This window comes from Columba livia, chromosome 2 (genome assembly GCF_036013475.1).
Source record: "Columba livia isolate bColLiv1 breed racing homer chromosome 2, bColLiv1.pat.W.v2, whole genome shotgun sequence".
Taxonomy (NCBI): domain Eukaryota; kingdom Metazoa; phylum Chordata; class Aves; order Columbiformes; family Columbidae; genus Columba; species Columba livia.
The window spans coordinates 119,769,786-119,796,360 of NC_088603.1; the positions used below are offsets into that span (position 1 = coordinate 119,769,786).

The following is a 26,575-nucleotide window of genomic DNA, read 5'->3' on the forward strand; positions in this document are numbered from 1 at the left end:
ATGTAGGTCATCGTATTTAGTAACTGCCAATGCTCCTGTCCTCAAAAGCTTATTTCTAAGCTGCTTTTTTTTTATACTTTTGGCTTTTGTAATGCATTGTGGCTTTAAGCTCTGCAATGTAATTCTCTTTTTAGAAAGTACTTCCTTTTGATTTTGTTAAATCTCTGCCCTCATAAATTGGGTGAAATAACCTTGTTGTTTGGGAGCAGCAAGGTCTGATTGCCCCATGAGGAAGGCAAGTGAAGAGCAGAGGCTGGCAGCAAGTTTGTTCAAGGCAATGTTCATGCATACAAGGGTCCCACCCTACTGCCCCTGGTAGAGGAGAAGAGCAGGCCTAGAGATGGTCTTCAGATGAGCCCATCATGGTGAGGTGGGGCTCAGGTCAAACTGGGGGGTCAGACAATAGGTCGGGTTGGGATACATGTGCAGTCGCAGGCATAGCTGCAACCAAACTAAGGACCAAGGGTGAGAGCCTGAGCTGATACGCAGCTCCCAAGTAAAGGGGGGGACAGGCGCCCCTCACAAGCTTTTTCACAGAAGCCAAATTCCACATCCCACAGCCACACCATGGCAGAGTTGGCCTCAAGTACAGGCCTCTTGTCCCCCATGAGAAGGAAGAGAGTGAACTCTGGTCCCTGACCCTTGTATCAAGGGAAATATTAAATAAGCATTTTTGATTTACATTTCTATAACTTCGGATGACCATATTCTGTTTTCTAGTTTGAAGGACCTATTGTTATCTCCTTTTAGGGAAACCCTTCCATAGTTATGATTATCCTTGTTATTCTCTGTTTCTTTTTTAATTCTAGTATATCTTCTATGAGGCAAGGTCATCAATACTGCAAAAAGGATCTCTCTTGATTTATGTTAACACATAATGATGTTTTCCATTTTTTCTCTGTTCCTGTCTAATACTTCTTTATAATCTTTTGACTGTCACTGAACACCAAAGTGAACATTTTTAGATAATTTTTTGTAGTAACTTGCATTTCTTTCTTCAGTTTTGTAGCTATAGTAAGGTTCTTTGTTGCTTAGATATACTTAAGATTTTTTCATATATGTGTTACTCTGCATTTATTAGCATTGAATTTCATTGTCATTTTGTCTCCCAGTCACTGGAGAAGCTGTCTGAAGTTCATAGTTAGGTCTAAATTTATTGTGTCATATAAAACTAAAACATGTCATTGTTTAATTTAACATCATCCTAGTAAATCAGAAGAAACCACAAAGGAAGACAAGAATATTCTGGAATGATTACTACTTTTTGAGTGTTACGCATTTAAATATAAAAGAAAGTAGCTACACAGCCCAACAAGGCACAGTCAAAATAAAATCATACTTGTTAAAAAGTTTAAATACCTAGGTATTGTATGGATTAATTTATTCTCTGTATATATAACAATGAATTTCTAATACTAAAAAATTCTGAGTTCCTGCATGTAAATAATTAACTGGAGGACAGCCATCTACAAGTATAGAGTATGTTTCTTCATTACTTCTTCAAAGCCATCAGAAACATGGATTTTTTAGATAAGCACACAGGACTTATCATTTGTGAGGCTCTTGAGGCCTTAGTAACTGAAATAAACTCTGTCTTTCCCTTCTTGTCTGCCAGCTTAATGTGTGAGTCTTAATAGTGTGTTATTGCTCATCAGTCATTACCAGTTTAAAATTTTATGTTCCTCCGTTCAAACACACCTAAAATTACCTAATTAATATAGAAAAGCTTCATTAATATTTCTGGAAAGACTGTTTTGTGGAAGAATCTCCCTAGTATCTCCATTGTTATGCTCATCCTTCTAGTGTTTTTCTATGGGTCCTACAGTCAAGTGATATCATCTGCCTCCAATGGCAGGTTTACAGTCTCTGCCAGAAATAAGGGAAGAGGAGTGTTCTTCAGCCTTGGGGTTTACATGGGGTGAATTTTATTGTTTGTTATCACAGCCTGCTTCTTTCTCATTGGTTGTCAGCAAACATTTGAAAGTTGCACGGAAGCCTCCCACAGTGTCATTTAATTCTAAGGGCTGTTGTTTCTTAGAAGTACACTACCTAGGTCTGCCAGCCTTTTTCCTGTTCACAGAAATGAAATTAAAGCAGGTTAGACAATAGTTGTTTCACCACTATATAATTGTTAAGGTAAAAGAAACAGCCTCCAGCTTTTTTATTGGTAATAGCAAAACTGTATTTATAATATTTGTCTGAATGATCCTTGTTCTGTTGAGGAATAATGGCTGGCCCAGGGAGTCAAGGTGTAAACCAAAGGCTACAACAACTTGTTGGCTAAACTGAAAGGGAAAAGGATATAGTCACCACAGTGGCAGGAGTTCGTTGTTTTTTTTTTTGTTTGTTTGTTTTGTTTTGTTTTTTATTAAATTCTGTTAAAACCTTAAGCTCAATAGTTAACAATAATTGAAATGGAAATAATTAAGAGAAGGAAGAATAAAGGGCCCCAAATCATACCAGTCAAATCTGAGATCTGTTCTGCTGAACACTTCAGATAAGATACTGCATTGAATAGAACTACTCACAAGGAAAATCAAGACATATTCAACTCTTCATATATCTTTTAAAATTCAGTCTTCTGCATCAATAAAACACAAGCCTAAAGTGCACATTATAGAACTTGTACATCACAGAGAAAGTTTTTTAGATAGTAATGATATTTCTGAGTTTTGAATTTGCAGAAATAAATGTAAAGGTATATTCATATAAACCAAAATACCTAAATTCATACTTAAACCTTGAATAACTACTCTGATAATTTTCTCCTTGTGTCCTTCAATGAGGAAATAAGAGTACCTAAAGGAAACAAAATTGCAGTATAAATATGAAAGAGTAAGTGGAGTTTTCTTCAAAGAAAGCATAGAATGAACATTTTACATTGCTAGTGTAAACATTTTAAAATGTGACTCAAAATGTTTATGAGAGAAAAGTAGATTTTTTAAAAAGAGAATACTAGAAAGAGCAATTAAGAAAGGATCTTGAAAATAATAAGAAAGCAACATTAAATGGAATTTAATTAATTACATTTCCTGCAGTTAATATTTACAATGTTATTTTCATTATATGAAGCCTAATAATTTTTATTTTTCAGAATTTGGAAAGACAGACACAGAAATACATTATATCGTAATCACATACATTATTACACTTCATAATTGTATTCTAGATTTTCTAGTGGGATGCTTGAAATGCATGAATTCCAGAGTGTGTTCTAAGAAAATTCCAGAGGACATTCAGGTTAATCCTGGAAAATTTATTAATTTCAAATATAACTCTTGAGTTTCAGAAGGCACAGAGCCTGAGATGTGTAGCTGAATAAGAATTCTTCTGATCCTAACTTTTTTTTTCCTGTTTTATGAAGTGATTAATCCAGCAATTGTTATGTTTAATAAAAAGACATATATTTAATACATTATTTTTTCAGGATTATGTGGTCATATGGACGCTGATTGGCAGACTAATTTAAGAAAATGCTATTACAATAATCCAAATCCAAGGATATCTACTGCCCAGACATATTCAGAATTAATTTATTGTGTAGCCATCCATCTTATTGTCTGTGCTTATTAACACTTGGGCAAAAACATTCTGGATTAATGTTTTGTATGTACACAGGCCAGATACTTAGGAACCATAGGAACAGTCTGATGTCCTGAATGCATCAGATTCACTGTGTTTGTAGAGTAAAGGAAAATTGTGCGTCAGGATTGAATCTGAAACATACTGGGTTTTCTCTGCTTGTGCAGATTAGTGTCACTTGTTATTAGATTCCTTGGATTCATTCTTTTTTTTTTACAGTAAGCTGAAGAAAGAAAGAGAGTCCTGAAAATAAAGTTATTTTTCTTGAAGGACATAATCAACAATTATGTCTGAGCATAAGGCTGTGCTCTTTATGTAAGGACATATTTAGATTTTTGTTTTTCTGGAGGAGTTTAGTATCTCTATTTATAGCCATTTAAAATAAAGGATATAATAAACAAATGCTAGGTACCTTACCTGAAGATGCCTTAAATAAATCTTCCTCAAAAACTTTACCTGAATTATTGTGTCATTGAAGGAAGTAGCGCTCAGTTCATATCTTTGGATTTCAAGGAAAAATCACTATCCATGTGAAAGGCAACTAAACTGATAAGTTAGCTGATGGATTTAGGTAAATCAATGGTCTACGCATGATCATGTTAGGATATATAACCCTTATCCTCCTGTAAGGGAGTTAGTTCTCCTGATGAGACTCTCAATGCAAAGACATGGCTCTAATTAATTTTTAATGTTTCTCCTGATTGAAAGACCTTTCTGGTACAGATAGATATTATATCTGCATTCTAAATAATCATAATATAATTTCAAGGGGTCAAATAAATAAATAAATAAAACGATTAATTAATTAATTAAATTGCAGAATGGATATGTGTTGAGATGTAAGAAACTGTCATAGATGACATTCAGTTTTGCACTGAAGATAACACTCACTTTGCCTGAGCCATTTGCAAAGAATCTGAGCAATATACTTAATTTTAACCCATCAATTGATCATTAACAGATGGGTTTGTAGCAGAATGTCGGCAGTGGAAGCTAGTATTATATGTTTGTTTAGTAATCTATTACTCTGGCATGTGGATTTATATTGAAGTTTTTTCATTCTGAAGCCAGAGACCTGTGAGCCTTCCAAAGACTATTAACCAAGAAGGCTAATTACTGAAGAAATTACATTTGCTACTGCTTTGGCATCTGAAAGTTTTCTCTTGTTCTATGATTCCTCAGCACTCAGCTGTGGAAAATCAGTTTATAATACATGACAGATTATTGTGCAGTTGCCCAGATTGGTGTTGGGATTGAGGCACCCACATGGCCACTGCTTTTGTCATTGGATATCTCTTGGCATTCCAGTGTATTTTGCTAATGATCCTATATTCAGAGAAGCAATTGGAAAAATCATTGAAGCTACTTGATTGATTTTGAATTTTACGGCTTTTCTATCAGTCGTTTAGAAGAGGATTAAAATTCTACAACCAAGAGCAGCCAACAAGGGGTGTCCAGACAGGAATCTTACTGTATTAAACAATGTATTAGAAAAATTAAACAAAAATTGTGGGAAAAAAGGTACTTTATTCCACTGAATTTCTCAAATTATTGCCTACGGTGTCCAGTCCACACTTTCTTTCTCTGCGATCTGCAGTACTAAAGTATTACCTCTTTGGTATGAGTCAGCTATTTCACTTGTTTAGCTTCTGAAGTTGCACAACTTTGGTCAAGGCTCTGTGGAGCCAGTCTATGGAATTTTTTTATAGCTTTATGGAAGCTTAATATAGTCTGAGTTGACCTTTTAGCGTAAACTTTTTAGTACATCAGGTATTTATAAAACCAGAAAACCAGGAATTTATCAGTGTTCAGTGGCTGACCTTCATTGTAGTTGAAAGAAAAGCATTTCTACAAGTATTGTTAAGATGATATGCTAGAACAGATGAAATTTTCTTCTGACCTGATCTGTTATGACATGTCTATAGGCAAAATGCGTTCCAAGTAATTGCTGTGGATGGGGTTTGCAGTGGAATAATTCAGTGTCTCTCTGCTGAAGACTGTATTGACTGGCTACAAGCAATAGCAAGTAACATTTCCAACCTCACAAAGCACAATGTAAGTATGGATCCAAGTAAGCCAGAAGGTTTCCCAATCATATTTGATTATAACTGTCATGAAAGCCTAATGGGTTCACACACAGAATTATCTGCATATAAACAATGCTTGAGGCTGTCTGAGAGAAGTCAACTCAAGTTTGTCATCAGGTCAGACTTTGTGAGAAATCATTGAATGGGAAAATATTCTCCCCTACAGTCATATAATTCACTTCATCGCTATCAGAGTTATTCACTTCTCAGCAATACCAGCTAGCATTAGAAACAAAGACCTGCCTAGGATGTATTCTGCATTTGATAGGTGACATGTAGCTTTTCCTGTAGAAGTCTGTATGATACCTTTCTTGGTTTTCCTCAAAAAAAATACAGTACACATGGGTAACTCCATTATTTTGAATTGAGTTATAACAAGGAAGCTCTTGAGGATTTAATTTACATCCTTAAATCTGCTTTAGCCTCCCAAACCTGCCTCTGAACTTGCTTTTGTTTCAAATAGAGGGAACACAGTGAAGGAAATTGTATTTCTTTGAAATTTATATTCAGAATCCAAAACTATGTTCCATCTGGCAGCAATATGTAAAAGTCATTGTATTATAAAAATGTGACAGACATTAATTCATCCACCATCTGTAAGCTTCCATGCAGTACAAGCCAGCTTTATGCCTGTTTATTCATTCTTAAAATGCTGTTGCTGTATAGAACTTGCCTTGTCTCACTAGGCATCCTGACAAATGAGGGTGCAGATTTTTTCTCTTGTCATCTTTGGTTCAGATTATGAATGACTCTTGCTACCTAAAACAGTGTATTTATTTACTTATATCAATAGATAGGTGCACCTAAATTTTGTCTGATGTTGCTTCATGTAGCTCTGAGCAACCTGACCTACTGGAATATGTTCCCACTTATTGCAGGCGGGTTGGATGAGCTGACCTTTGAAGGTCCCTTCCAACCCAAACCATTCTTTCTTTCTATGATAAATACGGTTGCCTAGCATAACTTGAATTTTGGTAATGAACTGTTATTATATATTTTCAGTGTTTTAAAAATGAGTACAATTTATAATCCTACACTACTTTCCATGAAATACAAAAAACAATGTATCTGGTCTGTTATAAGATGGAAATAGTAAATTATACAACTATTATGTCATTTTTTGTATTTATCCCAAAAACATCTTGTAAAGGAACTGTGAGCATTAGGGCTTATGACAATTATTGATTAATCTATTTTTAGAACTGTCCTAATTGTTCATAGCCCATATGAATTTTTGGAAACCAATGAGACTGCCTTTTGTATAATATACTTTTATTTTAAGTTGTCAGTTGTCAGAAAGAATTAGTTATTTGACAGCATATGTGATAAGTGAATGTAAGAATCATTAGGAACACAGAAGGGAAAAAAAACCCTACCTGTTGCTCAGAACAATGATTAGATGTGATTAGAGGTCCCTGTATTTTCTTTCTCTGCAAGATAGTTATTGACATATACATACTGTTGGTGTTAGCATTTTTCCTCTGAGAGAGGCATTTACTCACAGTCATTCTCTCTTACTGTGCCATTCAGTACCAAAGAAATGTAGAAATGTTAACTTACATGTCTTTCCCTTATCTACCTTTTAAAAAAATGAAGAAGTAGGTGAAAACAGGAAAGACTATAAAAACTAAATTGTTTCTGAAAGCATTTCCTTTACCAGTGCCAGTGTGTCAAGTTTGGACTTTGTAAATTTGAGTGGGATTTATCTTGCCTAACATTAGATGTCTTAAAGCAGAATGTTTGAAAAGTGATTCTTATGATTTACTTTTGACTAATTTATTATTAGATTAATTGCCTCAGGGTCTTTCTTTCCCTTGACTGGTAAGGGACCCTATGGTGGTGAGTTCAGACTTTGATACCTAAGGAGGTATGTCACTGGTGGCTTTGAGGGACCAGAGAAGGTTTCTCTGAATACATCTGCCAAAAAATGCCTGGATATTTTGTCAAAAAGCATACCAATTTCAACCAGAAAATCTGAAATATTTTACTTATTTACACACAAGCTGTCTGAAAAAAAATAATCTGATGGTTCAAACCCCACAAATGTGTGTGGGAAGAGCATGGCTTTTCCTCCCTGTGTCCCTGTATCTGTCTTACGGTTGTGAAATCTGAGTCCCTGCCCCTGAAATCTCATGTTTGAGTCTACAGTTCAATTGAAATTTTATAAGGATAGTGGCAAATCTCTTCAGTCATGATCTAATATGTCCACATCAGATATAAAGGGGGTGTGACTCAATTGCAGAATCATCTTTGTAGCCAATACCTACCAAAGAGCAAGAAGATAATAAAAAGACAGGAGTAGAAACAAAGCCAAAATCACTTGATTTCATCGTCTTTGAAAGGCAGTGTTGCTAACGGAATATACATAATGGAGACTGGAAGACGTTGCCTGCAGATAAACACAGTTTGCACAAAACATGAATTGACATGTATATTGGTACACAACCAAAATGCATTCTACAGAAATGCATTGTTGGAAGTGACTTAATATCACACTGTAATTGATGATGTGATAAATCCATTCATTTCTGAAGAGGGATTCCTCTCCAACTTGAGTCACTAGAGCTGCACCTGTGTTAATTTTTCCTTTTTTTTTTTTAAAGTTTTTAAAAAACTTTTTTAAAAAAACATGCTCTGGAAGAGTCTGAGAAAGTACTCCAAAATTGTGTGGTCTATAAAGATCCACCTGTTTCCAGTACATCCCTAATTGGTGCAGTTCTCAAGGGACTCAAAAGCAAGATTTTTAATGGCTTTAGCAGGGTTGAGATTTTACCCAAGGTCCTTTTCAGACTTGGTTCAATTGAAAATTGAGTGCCAAAATATTCTATTGAAGTGTTGCCAAAAAAGAATAAAGGAAAAAAAAAGAAAAAAGAAAAAAAGAAAACAATGACAGAAGCTTTAGCTCTTTGTAACAAAAGAATAACAAAAATGCATTGCAATTATCATCTTCTATGATATAGCTCAATAGAGTCTTTGGGGTTTTATCCTCCTAATTCAATATTTTTCATTCTTGCCTATCACTTTCTCTGTGGCAGATTTTTATATAGTGAGTGCAATGATACTTCTTTTCCTTTTCCTCTTACATCATTTCCTTGGAAGACACTGCACCAATTGCACATTTATGCTTCTTACCTTGTCTTACCTTGACAGAAAAGAAACAACATGAACTTCATCAGACAGAAATTACAGGAAAATGAAAAAAGGTTGCCAAGCAGAAGGTGACAACAGTTAGTTTTAAATTTATATTCAGAGTGCCCATAAAAGCTTGCAAGATTTAGTTCACAGTAACTTCACTTTATTCCATCACAGTACATTTTCTGGATAAAACAAGATGTATCTGTGAAATTAATGAGGCACACATATGTTGATGGAGGAACATGGCAGTAGTGTGAAAGCAATATGATTAAGAGGTCTATGAACTGAGTATGAGTTTGGCACAATGTATGTGTGTTCAAAAGTTTAATTGAAATCATGCCTGTAATCGTATGCCTAAAATGTAGTGCCTAATGAAAGAAACTGCTACAACTCCACTTTCACTGGAGTTGAGAGAACAATAATACCTTATCTTTACAATGCAGAAGTCTGGGTTTTGAGATCCTATAAGTCACTAGGTACAGGGAGAGGAAAAATGTACAAACCAAAAATAACATGATCTGTTGCACTTGAGGGAAGCATAAAGTATCACAGGACTACATTCAGTGTTTAGTAGGTTATGAAAATAAAATAATGGTGCACATCTAATTTTTCTGGTGGATGCTACCATCAGTAAGAACATAGTGTGGAATGTCATATTACACTAATAAATCAATGTCACTCATATGAAGTTAATAGTTTTACATTTTAGTTTTTTAGTTGGAATACCATGGCAGACCATCAGAATTCTCTGACATTAGTAATTTTGGAATTTCCATGGCTTTCATGCTCTTAGATGCCCTGTGAATTGTGCATGACTATAATATTAAATTTTTTGTTTGTTACTAAGCTATACATGTTCGAAGCAAATCCAAAAAGATCAGCATTAGTATCAAACCTCATACAGTGGTATATTCTGTAGTAGTGCCAAAGACCAATGCTGTCTATAATTCAGAAGTTAAAAACCTCATAAATGTAGACCTAACAATAGAAGATTATAGGAAGTCTTCAAAATATTGCCAGTAGTGTAATTTTTACATAAATGATTTTACATAAATGATTTTACATAAATGATTTACAGAACTTCTCAGATAAACTGGGTGTTATAAGATAAATGTACATTCAATTGGGTTATTTTAGCAGTATTAGACATTCAGGTGTTTACAGACACTTTTTTTTTTTTTTTTTTTTGCATCCTGTTCCAGAACTTGTAAAGGGAAGCTTATAGAGGTGGCCATTCCAATATTGATGTTTAGGTCTCTGTAAGAACATTTAAAACTCAGAACTGGATACACTTGTAACATACTGCTGCCATTTTTTTCCGTATATGGTTGTCTTAAGGCACATAGAATAAATGAATAAATGTAGTCAGAGCTGCATCAAAATTACAAAAAATCTCCTATTTTTCCTCCCTTTTTTTAACACAGGATGCTACCAGCCTGACCTTTAAAAATATGCCTGTTTCTATGTCACTGTTACCAAGTGTTACGTATGGCCTTATCTCATATTTACTTACATTTTGCGCAATTCAATGCATGTCTTACTTCACTAACTTGTTGCTTGTACCTTATTGACTGAAGAGTTCTGGGATGTTCCATAAATATATCCTCTTGGGTGTACCAATTTAGTTTCAAAGAGAAGTCTTGCCAGCCTGTATCATTGTTGCTCCAGTGTGTTTCATCTGCACTTTTGTACTGTACCTGAGTTTAAAGGACAATGTCTACCATGTGACAGGTCAAGAAAACAGTGCAAGAAAAGAATATTTCTTCAATAATTATTTCTTCCAGAATGTTTCTTCCAGAATGTCACCTTATCTGGGAAACTCATAGCAAGAAACTTCTGTCTTCATAGTTGGAGCATTTGTTATGACTCATTCTGATTATGGTGACAGCAGTCATCATTAAGACTTGTAGTCTTGCAGTCTTGATTTGGAATATACATTGTAGACTTAAATTAGTCATGATAGCTTTTCAAATGAAATAAAATTGCCTTTCTGTACAAGCTTCTCCTATGTGTTAAATCTATTAATGCTATTAATGCTTTCCAGTTTTGCTGTACATAGTATCTCAAGTATTATAGCACTCAATAATATCTAATAAAAATATTACTATCTGTTTTATCATAGATTACCATTATACAGCTCTAAAATAAAATTTAAGAGCAACAATGTCCTTAGAGACAATAAAATCAAAAGCCCTTCTTTTTTTAAGTGTTCTTCAAACAGAAGTACCACAATTTACCTGTTAAATGTAAGCCTTAAAAAAAGAAAGCAACATTATCACAAAGGGAATGTTTGTTTCATTTTTATATATGATGCTGTCACACAGCAAAAAATCCCTGCACTGCATGTGATACATCCGATTTTGTATGGAATCAAATTAAATCATAGCCTTGCACTTCTGAGTAAAAGGAGAACGTCAGAATATTCAATACATTTTTTAATCTATGTAGGTTTTATATTAAGCTCTGAGACTCATTCTTTTCTTTTGTTCCTTTATTACTGAAGGTTTAAGTTGGCACACTATAATAAAGGCTATAATCTCTTTAGTTACAAGACACTTTGGAGGCATGTCATGCTTGCTGTAAACATCCTACCCTGGTGAAAGGTAGCAAAGAACTTCTGATTAAGAAAATAAATAAATAAATAAATAAATAAAATCTCTTTGGTGACTTAACGTGGCAAAAGTGGCAAAGAAATTATGACAAAAATAAAATAGGAACAGTCTGACTGGGAACACAGGTAAGCCACTTGGGTTTTAGCAGAGGTAGCACATGGATAAAGAACCTACTCATTATAGGTTGCCCTTTCCTGCCAAAATACCAAGCTGCCCTTTCAGTAGCAGTTGGAGTCTTTCAGCTACTTTAACCTAGTTTTTGTTTACAGTAAACTCTTCAATATTATACAATTCGTTTATTTTAAGCAAGAGTGTGTTGAAAGGGACTGTTGAATCATAAAACAGTAACTGGGAACTGGGAGGCTAGGCAATAACCTTTCTTTTTGTATCTCTCCCCTTTGCTGTCTTAAAAAAAATATATATGTAAAATTATTTGTATTTTAAAGCAAGGTTAGCTTGTTTCCACATCCTACTTTTCCTCTTGATCACTTTATAAATAAAATGTAGTTACAACAAAAGTTTTGCCTTTCTTCCACAACCAATTAAAAAAAAAAAAAAATATTAAATTCAAATGCACTCAAAAAGCCACAAAACACCTCAGAGAATACATTATTAGTAGATCAGTGTGTCGAAGGCACTTTCTCCATTTGGTTCTCTTGCTTCATAAAATGCCATGGACATACCGAGCTTTCAGGTAGCTCACAGCTAGAGACAGAGAGCTGGGAGAAAAGACAGGAATTCCAGCACAGTTTCAAGTGGTTGGGGCAAACAAACTTGGCTGATGGGGAAACAGGCAAAGCCACTAGGCAGAATGTGCTGCAGAGGAAATGAGTCCCAAATCCTTTGGAATTGCCATTTTTCTGCTAATAAAATGTATTATGAAACTCTGTGACAAATTTATAATCTCCTAAAAAATACATTGCGTAGTTAAGTAGCACACATATGTGAGGGAAGTCTGAAAAGTCTGAAATTATAGCTATGCTGATCACCTGTGTAGGCATCAACATGACTGCTGGATTGTTTTGTTTGTTTGTTTGTCTGTTGCAGAAAAGGAGGTCATTACATACAAAACTTATTTCAAAGGCTATTATTGAGGTCATGAAGTCAAGCTTGAAAAACTGAGAATGAAGCACCTTGCTTCATTCTTATTTCCCAATGCATGATACTCCATGACTTACTGCAGTGAAGAATTACCAGTTTCCTTTGGGGATTTTTACCTTTTTGAACCATTCATTATGATATTATGACCCTATAAGAGGTTTCTGCCTTTTTGTTGTTTTGTTTTGTTTTTTAATATTTTCATATTTTTTTAACAGTTTCAAAGGCCGAAATTTTTTTTTTCCTAATTGTACCTAACAGGAAAAGGAAAGTAAACAGTGAAAGGAAGGTAAAGAATTCTTTACAGCATTCATGGAATGAGATGAGATGACTTTGATTTTAGATAATTGTAACTTAGAAAATGACATAAAGCACAGCTTCCATTTACTTCTTTGCAATTGCCTGATTTTCCGCCCTTTCAGATAGAGTTTCGGGTTAGGAAACCTATAAAAGCTATTGTTCATGAATGAAAATATTTCGTTTACATAGTTTTATTGAATTAATTTTTGAACTTGCTGGCAGAGTGGATAAAAATAGTTTTGTTGGGGAATGGAGCTGCCTTAAGCATGAGGGGCTTTTTGTTTTTTCTGGATTTGTTCTGACTCTTGAATACAAATAACTTTGAACTTTGCTAATATGTGAAACAGAGGTCCCAAAGATGCAGTGTTCTTTCTAGAATCCTGAATTTCATCAGGGTTATTTCACCCCGGAGAAAGAACAGTGTGAGATTATAGCATTAAACCACAGCATTAAGACTAAGGGAGAGAAAAAAAAATAAGTAAACTGCTTTAATGTCACATGTGTGTGCGTGTATATATGTCCATATGCATACAAATCTGTACACAGAGAATGAGATTTAATACATGCTAAGTTTTAAGAAGGAAATATATATTACATCTGTTAAAAAATAAAAAACAATCTTTTGTTGCTTCATTTCTTTCTGAAATCAAATCTGCAGTCCTTTGCTATGCGGAATAATGTCTCAGAAGGTATTAATCACATATATTTGATATTAAAATGACAGTATTTTATATTTGATGGCAGTAATCAACTCTTTATTCTCTAATTTTGCTTCTTTTCTGAGCCAATTATCAGGTATGCTTGGGTAGTCTGTCTAGAGAGAACTTTATGTCTACAGTGTAGATACCAGGTTTCTAAATTAGATTTTGAAGAGAGATCTCCGATGATAGGAAAGGTAGTCACTAATCTTTAGGTATAGAGAATGAGAAAATCATAAAACACTTCTGGAAAAGAGGCAACTGTGTAGTTCAAGAATGACTGTTCATCTCGCCTGTGGCTGCTTAATGGTTCAGTATCATAAAATATAATATAAAATTCAACTGAGGAAGAACTTGATGCATGTTAATCCTTAGACTTGCAATTATATTAGCAGAAATATGATGTAAAGTCAATTTGATGCACAATTTAGCTCTTTAATGTGATAAATTCCATGAAGCTACTTTTCAAATATCATTAAGACAAACTTTGTTGCAATTTTAAATTACTGATAGATATTCTAGTACTCTTCCAGTGTTATGCATTTAAACCACATAGAAGACAGGTAAAATGTATTTTTGTAGCCCATTGTGTCAATAATACACTGACCATTTAAATAACAGGATAAAGTGACTTTTCTTTAGATCAAATTGTTCAGAGGTAGATTTGAATTTGTGCAACTAATTATCTAGAGGTGATTTATTTGCATGTTTCATAGGTCTCTTGTTTGTACAGAAAAGGAGTCATAACAAAAAAGCAGAGTAAAATAATACATGTCCAGATTCCATAAATGTTTATAAGTCTGTCGGTGAATGATCATGCACACTGATTACACTTTTCTCTAGGGAAGAATCTGTTACCCGCCTAGGAGAAAATATTGCTTTCTTTGTGTTTATTTCCTTAGGTAATTTTGTAAGGAAATAACAAGGATAGAAAACTTCCTATGGCCTGTCAGCATACTGCAGCATCTCACATAATTCAGCCGATTTAACATTGTCAGAGGAGTTTTAGCAGTTCTTCTCCTCTGGGATCTGATTTCCAAGGAACCAGACTTCTTTACCAAACTACTTTAAAAAGGTTCATCCTGAGTACTGTATGTCCCATCTGATGAGTGGATACTCTTGGTGTTATCTACTGTGACCCAACTGGACATAGACATTTCACTTCCTATACAACATCACAGCTTTTATTTTTGCAGATTTTTTAACCCAGATTTTTTAACTCAGTTTGCTAATCTCACGAACAATGCGAACCCCCAAAACAGTTGCTTTAGCACAACTGAAAGTCTGGGAACATAGGATGGATGCACAGGAAGGGAGAAATCATTTCAATTAAGATCATTAATGAAGAAAGGTACCACCAAAAAGAAAAACTGATATTCAGACACCTGTTTTACTGTTTCAGATTCCCTTTTTCTGTACTTATGTTATTAGCCACTTCCATGAAGTATTGTGAGATGTCGCAAAAAATTTTTCTCCTTGTGAGTTTTCCTGAAATACTCCAGATGGCTGCAAAGAAACTCTTGAGGTTTATTATTGTAAGACAAGTCATAGAAATGCAAATGCAACTTAGAACCAAATCTTGAAGGACATTAGCTTTATAATTAAAGACTACATATGTGAACAATTACTACATAGATGTTTGAGCTTTCAACAGTTAGCAGTGTCATTCAACTCCACATATTTTTATGTGATGCACTTGTTAGAGGAAGTGAATACATTATTTTTACCACTTGTTTTGTTCTTCGCCAGGCAGAAAAGCACAAGCTATTCATAACTCATAAGCATCCACATAGTGTGTGCATCCTGTTTAAATGTTTGCTTCATTTCGTAACAGTATTTTTGTAACAATATTTTTTAACAGTATTTTTGTAACAGTAATTTTAAATGGATTTTTTTTTTTTTTTTTACAACATAAATAGGGTGTTTCACAAGAAGAAATATGTCCCTAGGCTGGTATAACCCCTATGGAGTTGTGGAGCTGAATTTTCTTTTTCAGTTCCTCTTTAAATAATTGCTAAAGTATAGTATGTATGTATGTTTGACATCAGAATTATTTCCTTTTGCACCAGATTAACATAAGTGGATCTTGATATTACTGTATAAACATAATCTATAAATTTTAAAATACTATAGCAAAAAAAAATGTAAAAGACTGTTTCAAACAGTTTATTTTTGAAGTTATTTGCCTAACAATATAGTCAGTATACATTTTCTGACAATTTAGCAAAGTATGCTTACAACTTAATTAAGCTAGCTACTTTTGCTGCAGTGGTATGGAGTGATATGGCACATTCATTTAACAAACAGTAACTGTAAGTGGCATTTTCATCTCAAAATCTGATGAACAGAAGTCAGGAAAATATAGTACACAATTTTAATTAAAAAAATAATGGTCTCTAGGTCTGGATAGTAACTAGAACTCTCTGAGGCTTGCAGGTGGTTCTACCAGGAAATTAGGTTCCCATTTACATAGCTGAATAGGTGGCAGACAAACCTAGCTTAAAGCAGTTACAACTATCTGATCTCTATTTAGTCTTCTAATCCAAACCACACTTCCCAATACCTTTCTCAGTTCATAGAACAAATCACAGCTTATGCATTTTATGCCTACTTTTTTTTTTTTTAAACCCTAAAGACAGACTCACAGAAACTTCCTACTTACTCTTGGTTTTAATGCCATTAATTCTTTACAATGTAGTGACTTAGAAGGCAATTTGCGTCTTGACCAAGTCATCAGCATATAAAAAATAATTGTCTTGTCTCATTACTGGTTTGTATAGCTGCACTGGCCATGTTTTTTAATCTAATCAAAACTACAACTCTGAGGCATGGGTTTGTCTCATTGGTTTTTTTGGTTGGTTGGTTGGTTGTGTTTTGTTTTTTTTTTTCTGTTGTGCATTTGAATAGACAAGAAACTTCTGGCTCCAGACACATTAAATTTTCAGCTTAAAAAAAATAATCTTACATTTTTACATTTTGCATTTTGCACTTCTATCCCAAGCATTGACAAGACAAGCTAATACTGACAATGGGATTATTTTCAACACTGCCACTCTTTGTATCAGTCTGTCATCAGGTTCTTAGAAGGTAATCTCAGTAGTATTTCCTGTAGTGCCCAGTGGGGTCCATCAATACAGTGTTACTGTTACTAAAGAACTTGTTTAACATTTTCATGTATGAATTCTTGTATAATCAAAAGTCAATAGATAGCTGTATATTCTGTAATATGTGTACTCTACTAACCCACTGGAAAGAAAAAAAAATGCAAGAAGAGACATGACTAAATTATAAACTCTTCATTAACCTAAAATAGAGAAAAGAAATAGCAGAGTAGAATTTCTTACTAAGTATTGCATGATTATGTAGAACCAGAAAGTTGGTAGGACTAGATGAGATTTCCTCAGCTGGGAAGCAGTAACGATAAAAAAAAAAGTAGTTTTGACATACACCAGTAATAACAGAGAGGCCAAGGAAAGGGTCATCTCACTACATATTAAAAAGAAAATTGTTGGTAGATAATGACAGGAAAGTCAAAGTATTGAATGTTCTTTTGGATCAGAATTTACTGAAAAGGTTGTTTGTAAACATATCATTGTCACCATTCATGAGACAGCATCTTGAATAGTGTCAGAACACATCAGAGACCAGACAGGAGACTAGTTATTAATTAATGAGAAGAGTTTTAAATATACATGTTCTTTATAACAATGTGCCAACAATGTGCTAATTACATTATCCATAAGCTACAAAAGATTGGACTTCTGTTCTAAATCCATTTGCTGAGTACAGAAATTTTCTAGATTAAATAAATAACAATAAAGTAGAAATGATAAATTTTGTGTGGCTTAGAACACCCAATGAATACAGTTTCAGGGTAAAAACTGTCTTTAGTTATGATGCCATTTCATTACTATTTTTCTTCAGTCATGACCAGCTCAAAATTAAATATTTTGCAAATTGTACTACATGTCTTAGTACCCACAGAATTACTGCTAAGAACAATTAGTACTTGTAGTGAAAGAGTAATTCTATATTTGGTATAGGAATTACTGCCTTCGTTCAACTTTGGGGTTTTTTTTTTCGGCTTGGGCTTTGAGCTTATGCTCTCACAACAGCCTATACTTTATGAATAGGCATGATATTATCCAGATATTTAATTACTTTGCTCAGTTCTAAATTCTCCAATTAACACATTAACATTTTGATATATCTTACTGTTTTAAATGTTATTTAATAATGTTAAGTTTATACATCTAATTCCCACATTGTGACAATATACAACAATGTAACCACATACAATTTTACTCATTATACATCATCTGTTTTTCGTTACAGCTTGACATAGTGCATTTCACCTGTGAATTATAGCTTTTATGTTCTTCTACTCATGCTACTGTCTTCATGGTTCGTTATACCTCTGATGAATGTTTTGTCTCCTGATTTTTCTTTTAACTATAGTGCTCTAGTAATTTTCTGACCATGCATTTTTCTTTCAGAAAAGATAATGTCTGTGACTGAAAACTTAAACTTCACTAGAGTAACTAAAGAAGGTGTTGTAGAAAAACTAATAACTTGCTTAATGAATTAAAATAATTTAAGTGTTGTAAGGATGATTCTTTTTTTTTTAATATATTTTTTGTTGTTGAAACTTAATACCTTGATATCTTGAAAAGGTGAAATGCTATTATTTGCATTTATTAACTGATGACACCATGTTTTCCTTTAGACTACAAGAACTATTGATATAGGAAAAATCTATACTTTTGACTAAACATCTCTTATACTGCTGAAATGCAATTAGGTAGTGAGTTGCTGTTCTGAAATTTATTGACACACTTCCATGACATCATTTTCAAAGATGATAGCCCAGTGTAACGCAGTGAAATTCAATAAAAGTTCATAGTTTTCTCATAGGCAAGCCTGAATGCACATTGAAGCAAAAGTCCTTGTAGTATCCTCAGTGTTTGTCTTAGTCATTCTTAATGTGAAGAAATTGGTATTTCTGTTGATTCTTAATTATTCAAATCTCTTCCTGTTAAGGATTACAAAGTCATATCCACAGCAAGAAAAATAAACTGTGTCTTGCTACTATGTCAATTTGACATTATTGTTGTCAAAACTGATCTAGTACTCCAATATACTTCAGTATTCAACACACTTCTTAAAAAAACAAAAACAAACAAACGAACAAATGAACAAACAAACAAACAAACAAAAAAACCCCTCAGCTTGATAATTAATTAGTTTCTGCAAAAAATTATATCCCTACCCTTTTTGATACTTTGACTTGTTCTCCCCCTTGTCCTGCCATTCAGCCACGGTCCCACAGACACACAGCTCTTTACACTTGTGTATGGCCATGTTGCTCAGTATTTGATCACTCCTTTTCAGAAATACCAGAAGTTACCTGAGAAAACCCATATTTGTGAGGACTTCTGCTTAGCATTTTATAATGAATTCTTAGTTATGAGGTGAATTGAAGTAAAAGGAATGGCATTCCCTAGAAGAGAACTAAATTCAAGACTTTTCAAGCTAATAGTTCAGCAGCTTGTTAAGAGAAAGTGCCTTAAAGAGGGCCTGATCTTTTGCAGAAGTGTTACTGCAGAAGAATTTCTCATTGGAAACCAGCTCAGATTATAACTGAATACAGTGCTAGAGTGAGTCTCTGACTAATCTGAATGCAGAGTACAGGAGGGACTAGAAGTATTTTAGAAAATACTAGGACATGATCTTTAAATATAAAAGTACTACAAAGACATTTTTTACTGTTTCAAGTGAAATTTAAAGTAATTAGTTGTACAGATGAAGGGTGATCTTTCAACAGAAACAAGTACTGAAAAAAGGTTTTTATAGGTACCTCACAATGACATACGATTTTTTTTTTGTATCAAATTTAACAATTGTTTTAATGCCTTGTTCAATATCATGTGAACCTGATGTCTCAACAGCTATTTAATATTATGTCAACCAAATTATTTAAGTAATGTAATACTAGGTGATTTTTTTAGCTTTTTCGCAAGGAGTTTGTTATCTGGTGCTGTCAGCCAAATTGTCTCATAAATATTGCTGTTCTTCCTGAGACCTCCAAGAGAATAAAAGTGTGCAATTCTTTCGGACAAAGTGAAATGTAACACAATACAACAAAGAGCAGGTGTTCCTGTAATTTTATTTTTATTCCACTCAAACTAAAGTAAACAATCATGGGTTGGTAGTGGGATAGTGGAAGAGGTAATAACCTGTAAAGATGACATAAAGCCTCTTTAGCTTCATTGCCTCAGGCAAATATATTTGTCTATGCCACTGGCAACTGCGCAATTTGTTGAACTTTGCTCGCAGCAATTAATTTAGACCAATATGTTACAGTTTAAGTATTAAATGTGTTTTAAAAATCACTAGCTACATTTCTACAGGGCATTAGGTTCTGTTAAGAGTGTTGCCTCATGTGTTATATATAATTGTGTAAAATTCCCTATTTATTCTGCCAGTTTACTACCCACTTTGTCTTATTGAATGCCAGAGTGTGAACTACAAATGTTGTTATCTCTACCAAAGTGAGGAGTCCTGAATTAATGCAAACCTTGGCAAACTGTGAACTTTTCATGAGCAAGGTCAGAAGCCTCTGCTGATAGACTGAGAGAGTAGGAACAAAATAGATTTAGCTTCAGTCTTCAACAAACTGCCTCTCGTTCTGTTTCAGCCAAGGCAGAGTGAAAAGATCAGGTTGGCATGAGGGACCTAAAAGGCAAGGAGCTATGTGACTGAGTTAATAAGCAACTCGAAAGCTGTAAATAGGGCTTTCAGGGGGAAGAAAAATGAGGAAAGAAATGTGGTTCAACAAGTCAACTATATACAGAGCAAACTGACGATAATATAAATTCAGTTATAAGGTATTTTTCTTCCAGCACATGCTAATGGTGCAAGTGGAAACTTCAGATGGAAACCAAAATTAATAGATGTCTCAGTCTAAATGTCCAACTGAATTTACAGGAGTTACAATTTGCAGTTCTCATCCCAAAGAAGGGTGTGGAAGGAGAAGGATGCCTCAGTTGGAGCATATCTGCTAGAGAAATCTCTGAAGAAGTAGGTAGAGAAATTACATGAGAAAGCTGTTAAACTGAGTAAAATCTGGAATCAGAGGGTGTGGATGACTGGCAACAAGCCAGGAAGATCCACAATAGCACCTGCTGTGAATGAGGAAAACCTCACAAGAGGTTTCTGTTCACAGGTCTTCTTCATAGGGAAATGATCCCTTCTCAGGCAGTGATGCATTGTTTCAAGTGTAATGACAGAGTGGAGAAAAAATTAAATTGAAACCTAGCAGGCTGGAAAAGTTGAGAGATTAATGGTCACCCCTCCCATGAGGAAGAGCTGTATTGGTCATGAGTGAGTCACTCCTTTGTGTGACGAAAAATTTAATCTAGTGACTGGACCTAACATTGTGAGAAGTCTTCTGTTTCTCAGGAGCTTAAAACTGAAGGATGCTTCCAAAGCTACCTGACAAAATGACAATTAATTGGGACTGCTCACTGATGCAGGCATGACCGATTTCACTGTGATTCTAAGCAGATCGAAAGTGACTATGAGACTCTTGGAGTAAGTCTGAGGGGGTCAGAGCTGGGACATGCAGGAAAAATGTGTCCTACACCGTTCCTATGGAGAAGGAGCATCAACAAAGAGGGCTTTTGCTTCTTTGACAATAGCATGAATTTACAAGGAAATACAGGGTGAAATGTAACTGCTTACCTGAAGAAAAGAATAATATTTAAACTTTACAAAAGCTACACAAAGAGCAAGCGGCCTCTTTGTTTCTGTGAGAGATTACATAAGTAATGGGCTTGAACTGCAGCCAGAAAGAGTCTGTTTTGACATAAGGAAAACTTCCAATGCTAAGCAGAGCTGTACTTGCTGATAGATTGACTCATTGAGAGTGCCATCATGGCAGGACTGTACAAATGGGTTGGGTAGACAGCTTTGATCTGTTGAGCTACTTTTCAGTCATGAGTTTTTATTATTTTCTATTATCATAGAATGAATGTATTCATAGCAGTACTTGCAACTGCATCCAGAAAAACTAGAATAAGACAAATTATGCCTACTGTTAGACTAAAGTTTTTCCTCCATTTCTTTGGTATTCTGTGAAAACTTCTGAAAGTCAATACTATATACTAGATATTAGATTGTCTGAATGTTATGTTGCAATGAAATTGTAAGTGAAAAGTAAAATAGAAATTGGACTTATTTACATTATTTAATTTCCTTGAGAAATCAGGAAGTCTGAAATATGATTTATTTTAAAGCCAGAGGAGATGTATAAATCAATTTTTAGCAATTCAATAATCTGATTTCTGATGGAAGAATGACATGAGGTTGGTTGTTCTGCAGTAATAACTGTTGGACAGAGGGGCTAAGAGCCGTTAATCAACCCAACCAGATAATCAGCCATCTGATTGACTATTTGCATTTAGATAATTATTCCCTTTGAAACCCATTCTTATTGAATACCAATCTCATCAGATCAAGTGCTATGTCACTCTAACACTAGGTACATACAGCACATATTAGTTTTTAGATTTGATTTTTCCTTCATGATTTTAGCTCCCTTATTAGCTTCTATGAATCACCAAAATTATGACAAATATTTTCCAAGTGACAAAAACACCTAGCCCTTTTTTCTATCTGCATATTGTCTTCTTTGTCATCATCCAAGTTTCATAACAAGCACAAGTATTGTATGAATGACATTAAATATATGACATTCTTGTGTAATACATTTACCCTGGTAAACTATGTATCAGCTTTGAAAAATATTATTCCACTCCAAAAAATATATGACTAAATCAAACACATTTCTTAATCATTTCTAGCACAACTTGTTTAATAAGTGTATTTTCATCTTCCACAGTTAGTATATCCAAGCATTTCTCATGGGTGTTTGTACAGACAGATGTGTATTACTGACTTGATTTTGTGAAGGAAGATGAACCAGGGTTTTCTTCACTCTGCTTTTCAAAATTTAGATATTTTCTTTGCCTTAACCTAGTTCTTTTGGAAAGTTCAGATATCCTGAAGCTCCAGGCTGTTGGTGTTTTGATCTAGTAATGTGTTGAGAATTTAACTGCTTCTTTTGCATTTTGGCATCTACTAAACCAGTCATCATGACCTAATACTCCTAACATATTAAGAACTTCAGCTGTTATTTTGCTGTATTCTCAGTCAAACTAAACTTAAGTATAATAACTCAAGCATGCTATTTTAGCTCATGTAGTAAAGTCTGGAAGTTTAGGATGCCACAATAAGTTAATTATAGTCTCTGGAAGCAAATTGTAGATTTCTAGTGCCAAGCATTATCTTCAAACTATTAAACTTGTTTCTCTGTTGTATCTTTCTTTTAGCAGTGAGAGTTTTGAAAGTTTTAAATTTATTTTATTTAATTTTTAACATAAGTTCTAATCACTGTTGTGTAGAGCAAGTATATAGCAACATATAAGTAAAGTATTACTGAGAAATAGGGTGGAATTAAAAACAAAACAAAACTAACAAACAAACAAAAAAAACCCTGCAACTTCCTTGAATGTTGAAAATTCAGTGAAAATAAAAAAGTATGTCTTCTGGGGGCCTCTGAGTACCTCTAGAGTCTAGTATTTCCAGCTATGGAAATATATATAAGGTTTATATTTGAAGTATTTTGAATGCAAGTGACTAATAATAAATAATTTAAAAAAATAATAGCTAGGGGAATCTGGAATAGTTATGTTTCAGATGGAAGTCCTTGATATCTTCAAAAGAAGACTGGTTTGATAGTTACCAGTTATACCACATCTTTACTCGAGAATCTATGTATTTTTTCTTAACAAGAAGTAAAATGGATTTAAATGCCTATGACATATTCAGATGGATTTCCACTGCAAACTGTTTTTCTTTGGTGGATAGTAAAATTGTTTTAAATTGCAAATGAAAGAGGTACTCAAGAGCAATCTATTTCCCTGTTTTGTGAGCAGATGTTTTACTGATGATTACCTACACCAGCTTTTTTACTCTTAGTGTGACTGATACTGCAGTAATCATACTCCAATGAGAAACAACTATTATGATATACACCACAATTATCCAATTGCATTTCATTATCTGAAGCAATGCTTCTTGTATCTACTTCTGGGTCATTTTTTTCATATATATTTTTTTTTTCAATTCTTATTGTTCACAGTCTTTCTTCAGTAGAGAGGCATGTTTCTCACTTTCAGATGGGACAATAACAGCTTTTTCAGGCACTGGCTTTGAATTGTTACCATTTCCTCTTTATTAATCTGCATGTTCCTGCTGGTATTTTGATTATGGAGATTCACTGTTGTGAAACTGTCTTGTTTGTAACACAAGTATCTTCTTTAAAGAGGCACAATAGCAATATTATCATTAAGATAATATCCAAACTTAGGAACAGGTGTTGAATATTGCAGGTTTAAATGAGGTAATTCTTTTATTAAGTGAACCTTTTTTATTTTTTTTAATTAAAAGTAATTGGAGTCTTATTGTTGGAACATCACAGCTGTGTGAATGCTAGGTTTTGTGCTTTTGTCCTTAGGGCTCCCACTATCTTTTCATGTAATATATAGAAATTTTGTATTTCTTTCTATTATACACCTGTTCCTTCTGTGCTGGTAGTGTTCAATGCATCACTGAATCCATTTGAGTGAGAAAACAAATGAAAGATTTTTGATGATGTGCAGGTTTGCTAACATAGTTCAAATGGCCATTTGTCCTTCAATAGTGCTTTTACATGTCATACATTGAAAATAACTCTCAATATGCAAATCTTTTATTTCCGTACATCATTTCAAGACCTCTGTTAGGAATGATTTCTGTTCAAATGATTTGCTTTTTGGGGGAGCATTCTTGGATCTTACTAGACATCCTTTCTTGTCTTCAAAAGTATTTGTCAAATATCTGCATATATGGGACCTCACCAAAGCATGCATACTCTCTGTATACTTTGTACAACTGGCTAATTCAAAGGCAATCGGTACAAGAATTTAAAAAGAAAATTGTGAAATTATAGGACTGCTTTCCAGATGAGACCTCAAAACTATCTCAGGCCTTTCTTCCTCTACTTATATGTAGGATTCAAAGGAAAACTTTTAGTTTCCAGATGTATTAAGAAGATCCATGAGAACTTGTGGTAATGTTGAACCAGAACAAACATCTATCTAGTCCTCTGCCTGAAGATAGCTAAAGTTTTTTCCCTTTGTGTTCCCAACCAGCTGCTACTTCGGGCCTTCTTCAGTCAGCTGACAAGGGACTTTCTGAATTATGCCTAATGAGTCTTAATTGCCTATACTCTTTAGAAGTATTCGATCTCTTTTAATATTTTTTTTTTTTTTACTCCTAAAAGAGACTTTATAACATTTATTATAGAAGTTGAAACATTATAATCTTGTTTCTCACTTTTGTTCTCATCTAGAAACCATAGTGAGAATTATTCATTCTACAGGGATCTATAGGAACAGACTCTAAAGTGGAAGTTGTGTTTATGTTTATACATCATTCGGTATTGCATAAAGCCTCTCCTCTAAATAAATGTTCATATATTGTGGTTTTCCCCTTTCTTACTTCAAGTAACTTAATGCTGAGTTCATTCAGGCTGAGTGCATTTGCAGTCTGTTGCATTTAGTTCTGAGAAAAATCTGAGTAGGTATGAAAATACTCAGATTCCCTGCTTTTTTCAATGCACAGATGCTCTTGAGTAGCAAAATTTCACGACCCTACCACGATTTACCTATCATATTGAGCAAACAAAAACCTAACAAGGACAGAAAATAAGACTTACCAACTAATAATTCCAAACATTAGTTAGTTACTCTTTCTTACTCATTCATTAACAAACTATTATCACAGCCTGGATTTATGTTTTTTTTCAAAAGTGCTCCAAATTGCAAAGATCTTGCTACCTGTTTGTAATCAATTATCATCCCAGTGTCATGAACACTATTGTTGCTCTAATACATGAGATAGTTAGGAACTATTTAATTAATTTACATTATCTTTAGGATATATTCTACTTAGCTGTTAATGAATGTGAAACAGCAGTTATGTAATGCAACTAATTGAAGAAGAAGGCTACACAGAGTCTAAATTATTTGGGGAAAACCACATATATGACCAGCAGAAATTAAAATAATAAAGGGTTCTTTTTTAATGGGAAGATTCCTGATAAGGAAGGAGACCTGCAAAGTTACATGATATCTACAGTCTGCAAGAAAATGATAGGTCAAATTGCATGTGAAAGTGTGGGACAATCTTATCTACTGTTTAAGTCAACAAAATTCTGAGCAGGAGCTGGTGCTCATGCATTCCAAATGTTGCCCTTCAGTCTTGGCTGTTCCTGTAGCTATTCTGACAGAATGGTCTCTGTCAAGTACTCTGTCCTAACAACTAACACCTACTATATTATTGATTCCTGCAGAGGACCAGTTGTGATACCTGAAACATTGTCATTAATAATCTTTCCCAGTATCACATTAGAACTGTAAGCCTCTCATTTGCAATACAGTTTTTCAGGAAATAGGCAAGCATGTGACACCGAGTTTTCAATTATGTGATTGCTTCTATTTCAGTTTTTAAGAATTGGAAAAACCTGGAATCAGTGTCCGTATCTCTAGATCATACTGCCCTTGCGAGTTCTTAGGGTAGTATATGCCCATTGAAAGGCACATTTCCTCATCATCTCATGAGGATCCTGTGATTACGTTGGAATAGTAAATTTCATTAAAATAAATAGGTAAAAAAGTCAAACAAATCCCTAATTAATAGTGGGTTTGAGATTACACTTTAAAATCCTCTTACTGTGAAAAGTATCCATCTATGATGGCAACATCTAGTGCAGAAAACCAACTGAATCTGGCTGTGGTGTATACTTCTCTACATATCACTTCATATAATCTCTCTGTCCAGCATTCTTCATGACTATGGTGTCCTAACATATTTGGCTAGCTGAATTTTTGTAACATATCTAGTCATAAGTATTTGTACCCTTACCAGAATGAATTATGTTTCAAACCATTCTTCTATT

General features: G+C 34.1%; 1 protein-coding gene across 8 annotated transcripts in view; it reads left to right on the top strand.

The window, feature by feature from the left end:
• The window catches only part of SNTG1 (syntrophin gamma 1), a 347,784-nt gene that overhangs the window by 248,557 nt on the left and 72,652 nt on the right, over positions 1-26,575 (top strand). For all 8 annotated transcript variants that reach the window (XM_065053503.1, XM_065053506.1, XM_065053502.1 and 5 more), the window contains one exon: positions 5,508-5,637. In XM_065053503.1, coding sequence (XP_064909575.1) covers positions 5,508-5,637 — 130 coding nt within the window. The remainder of the gene's footprint in view (positions 1-5,507; positions 5,638-26,575) is intronic.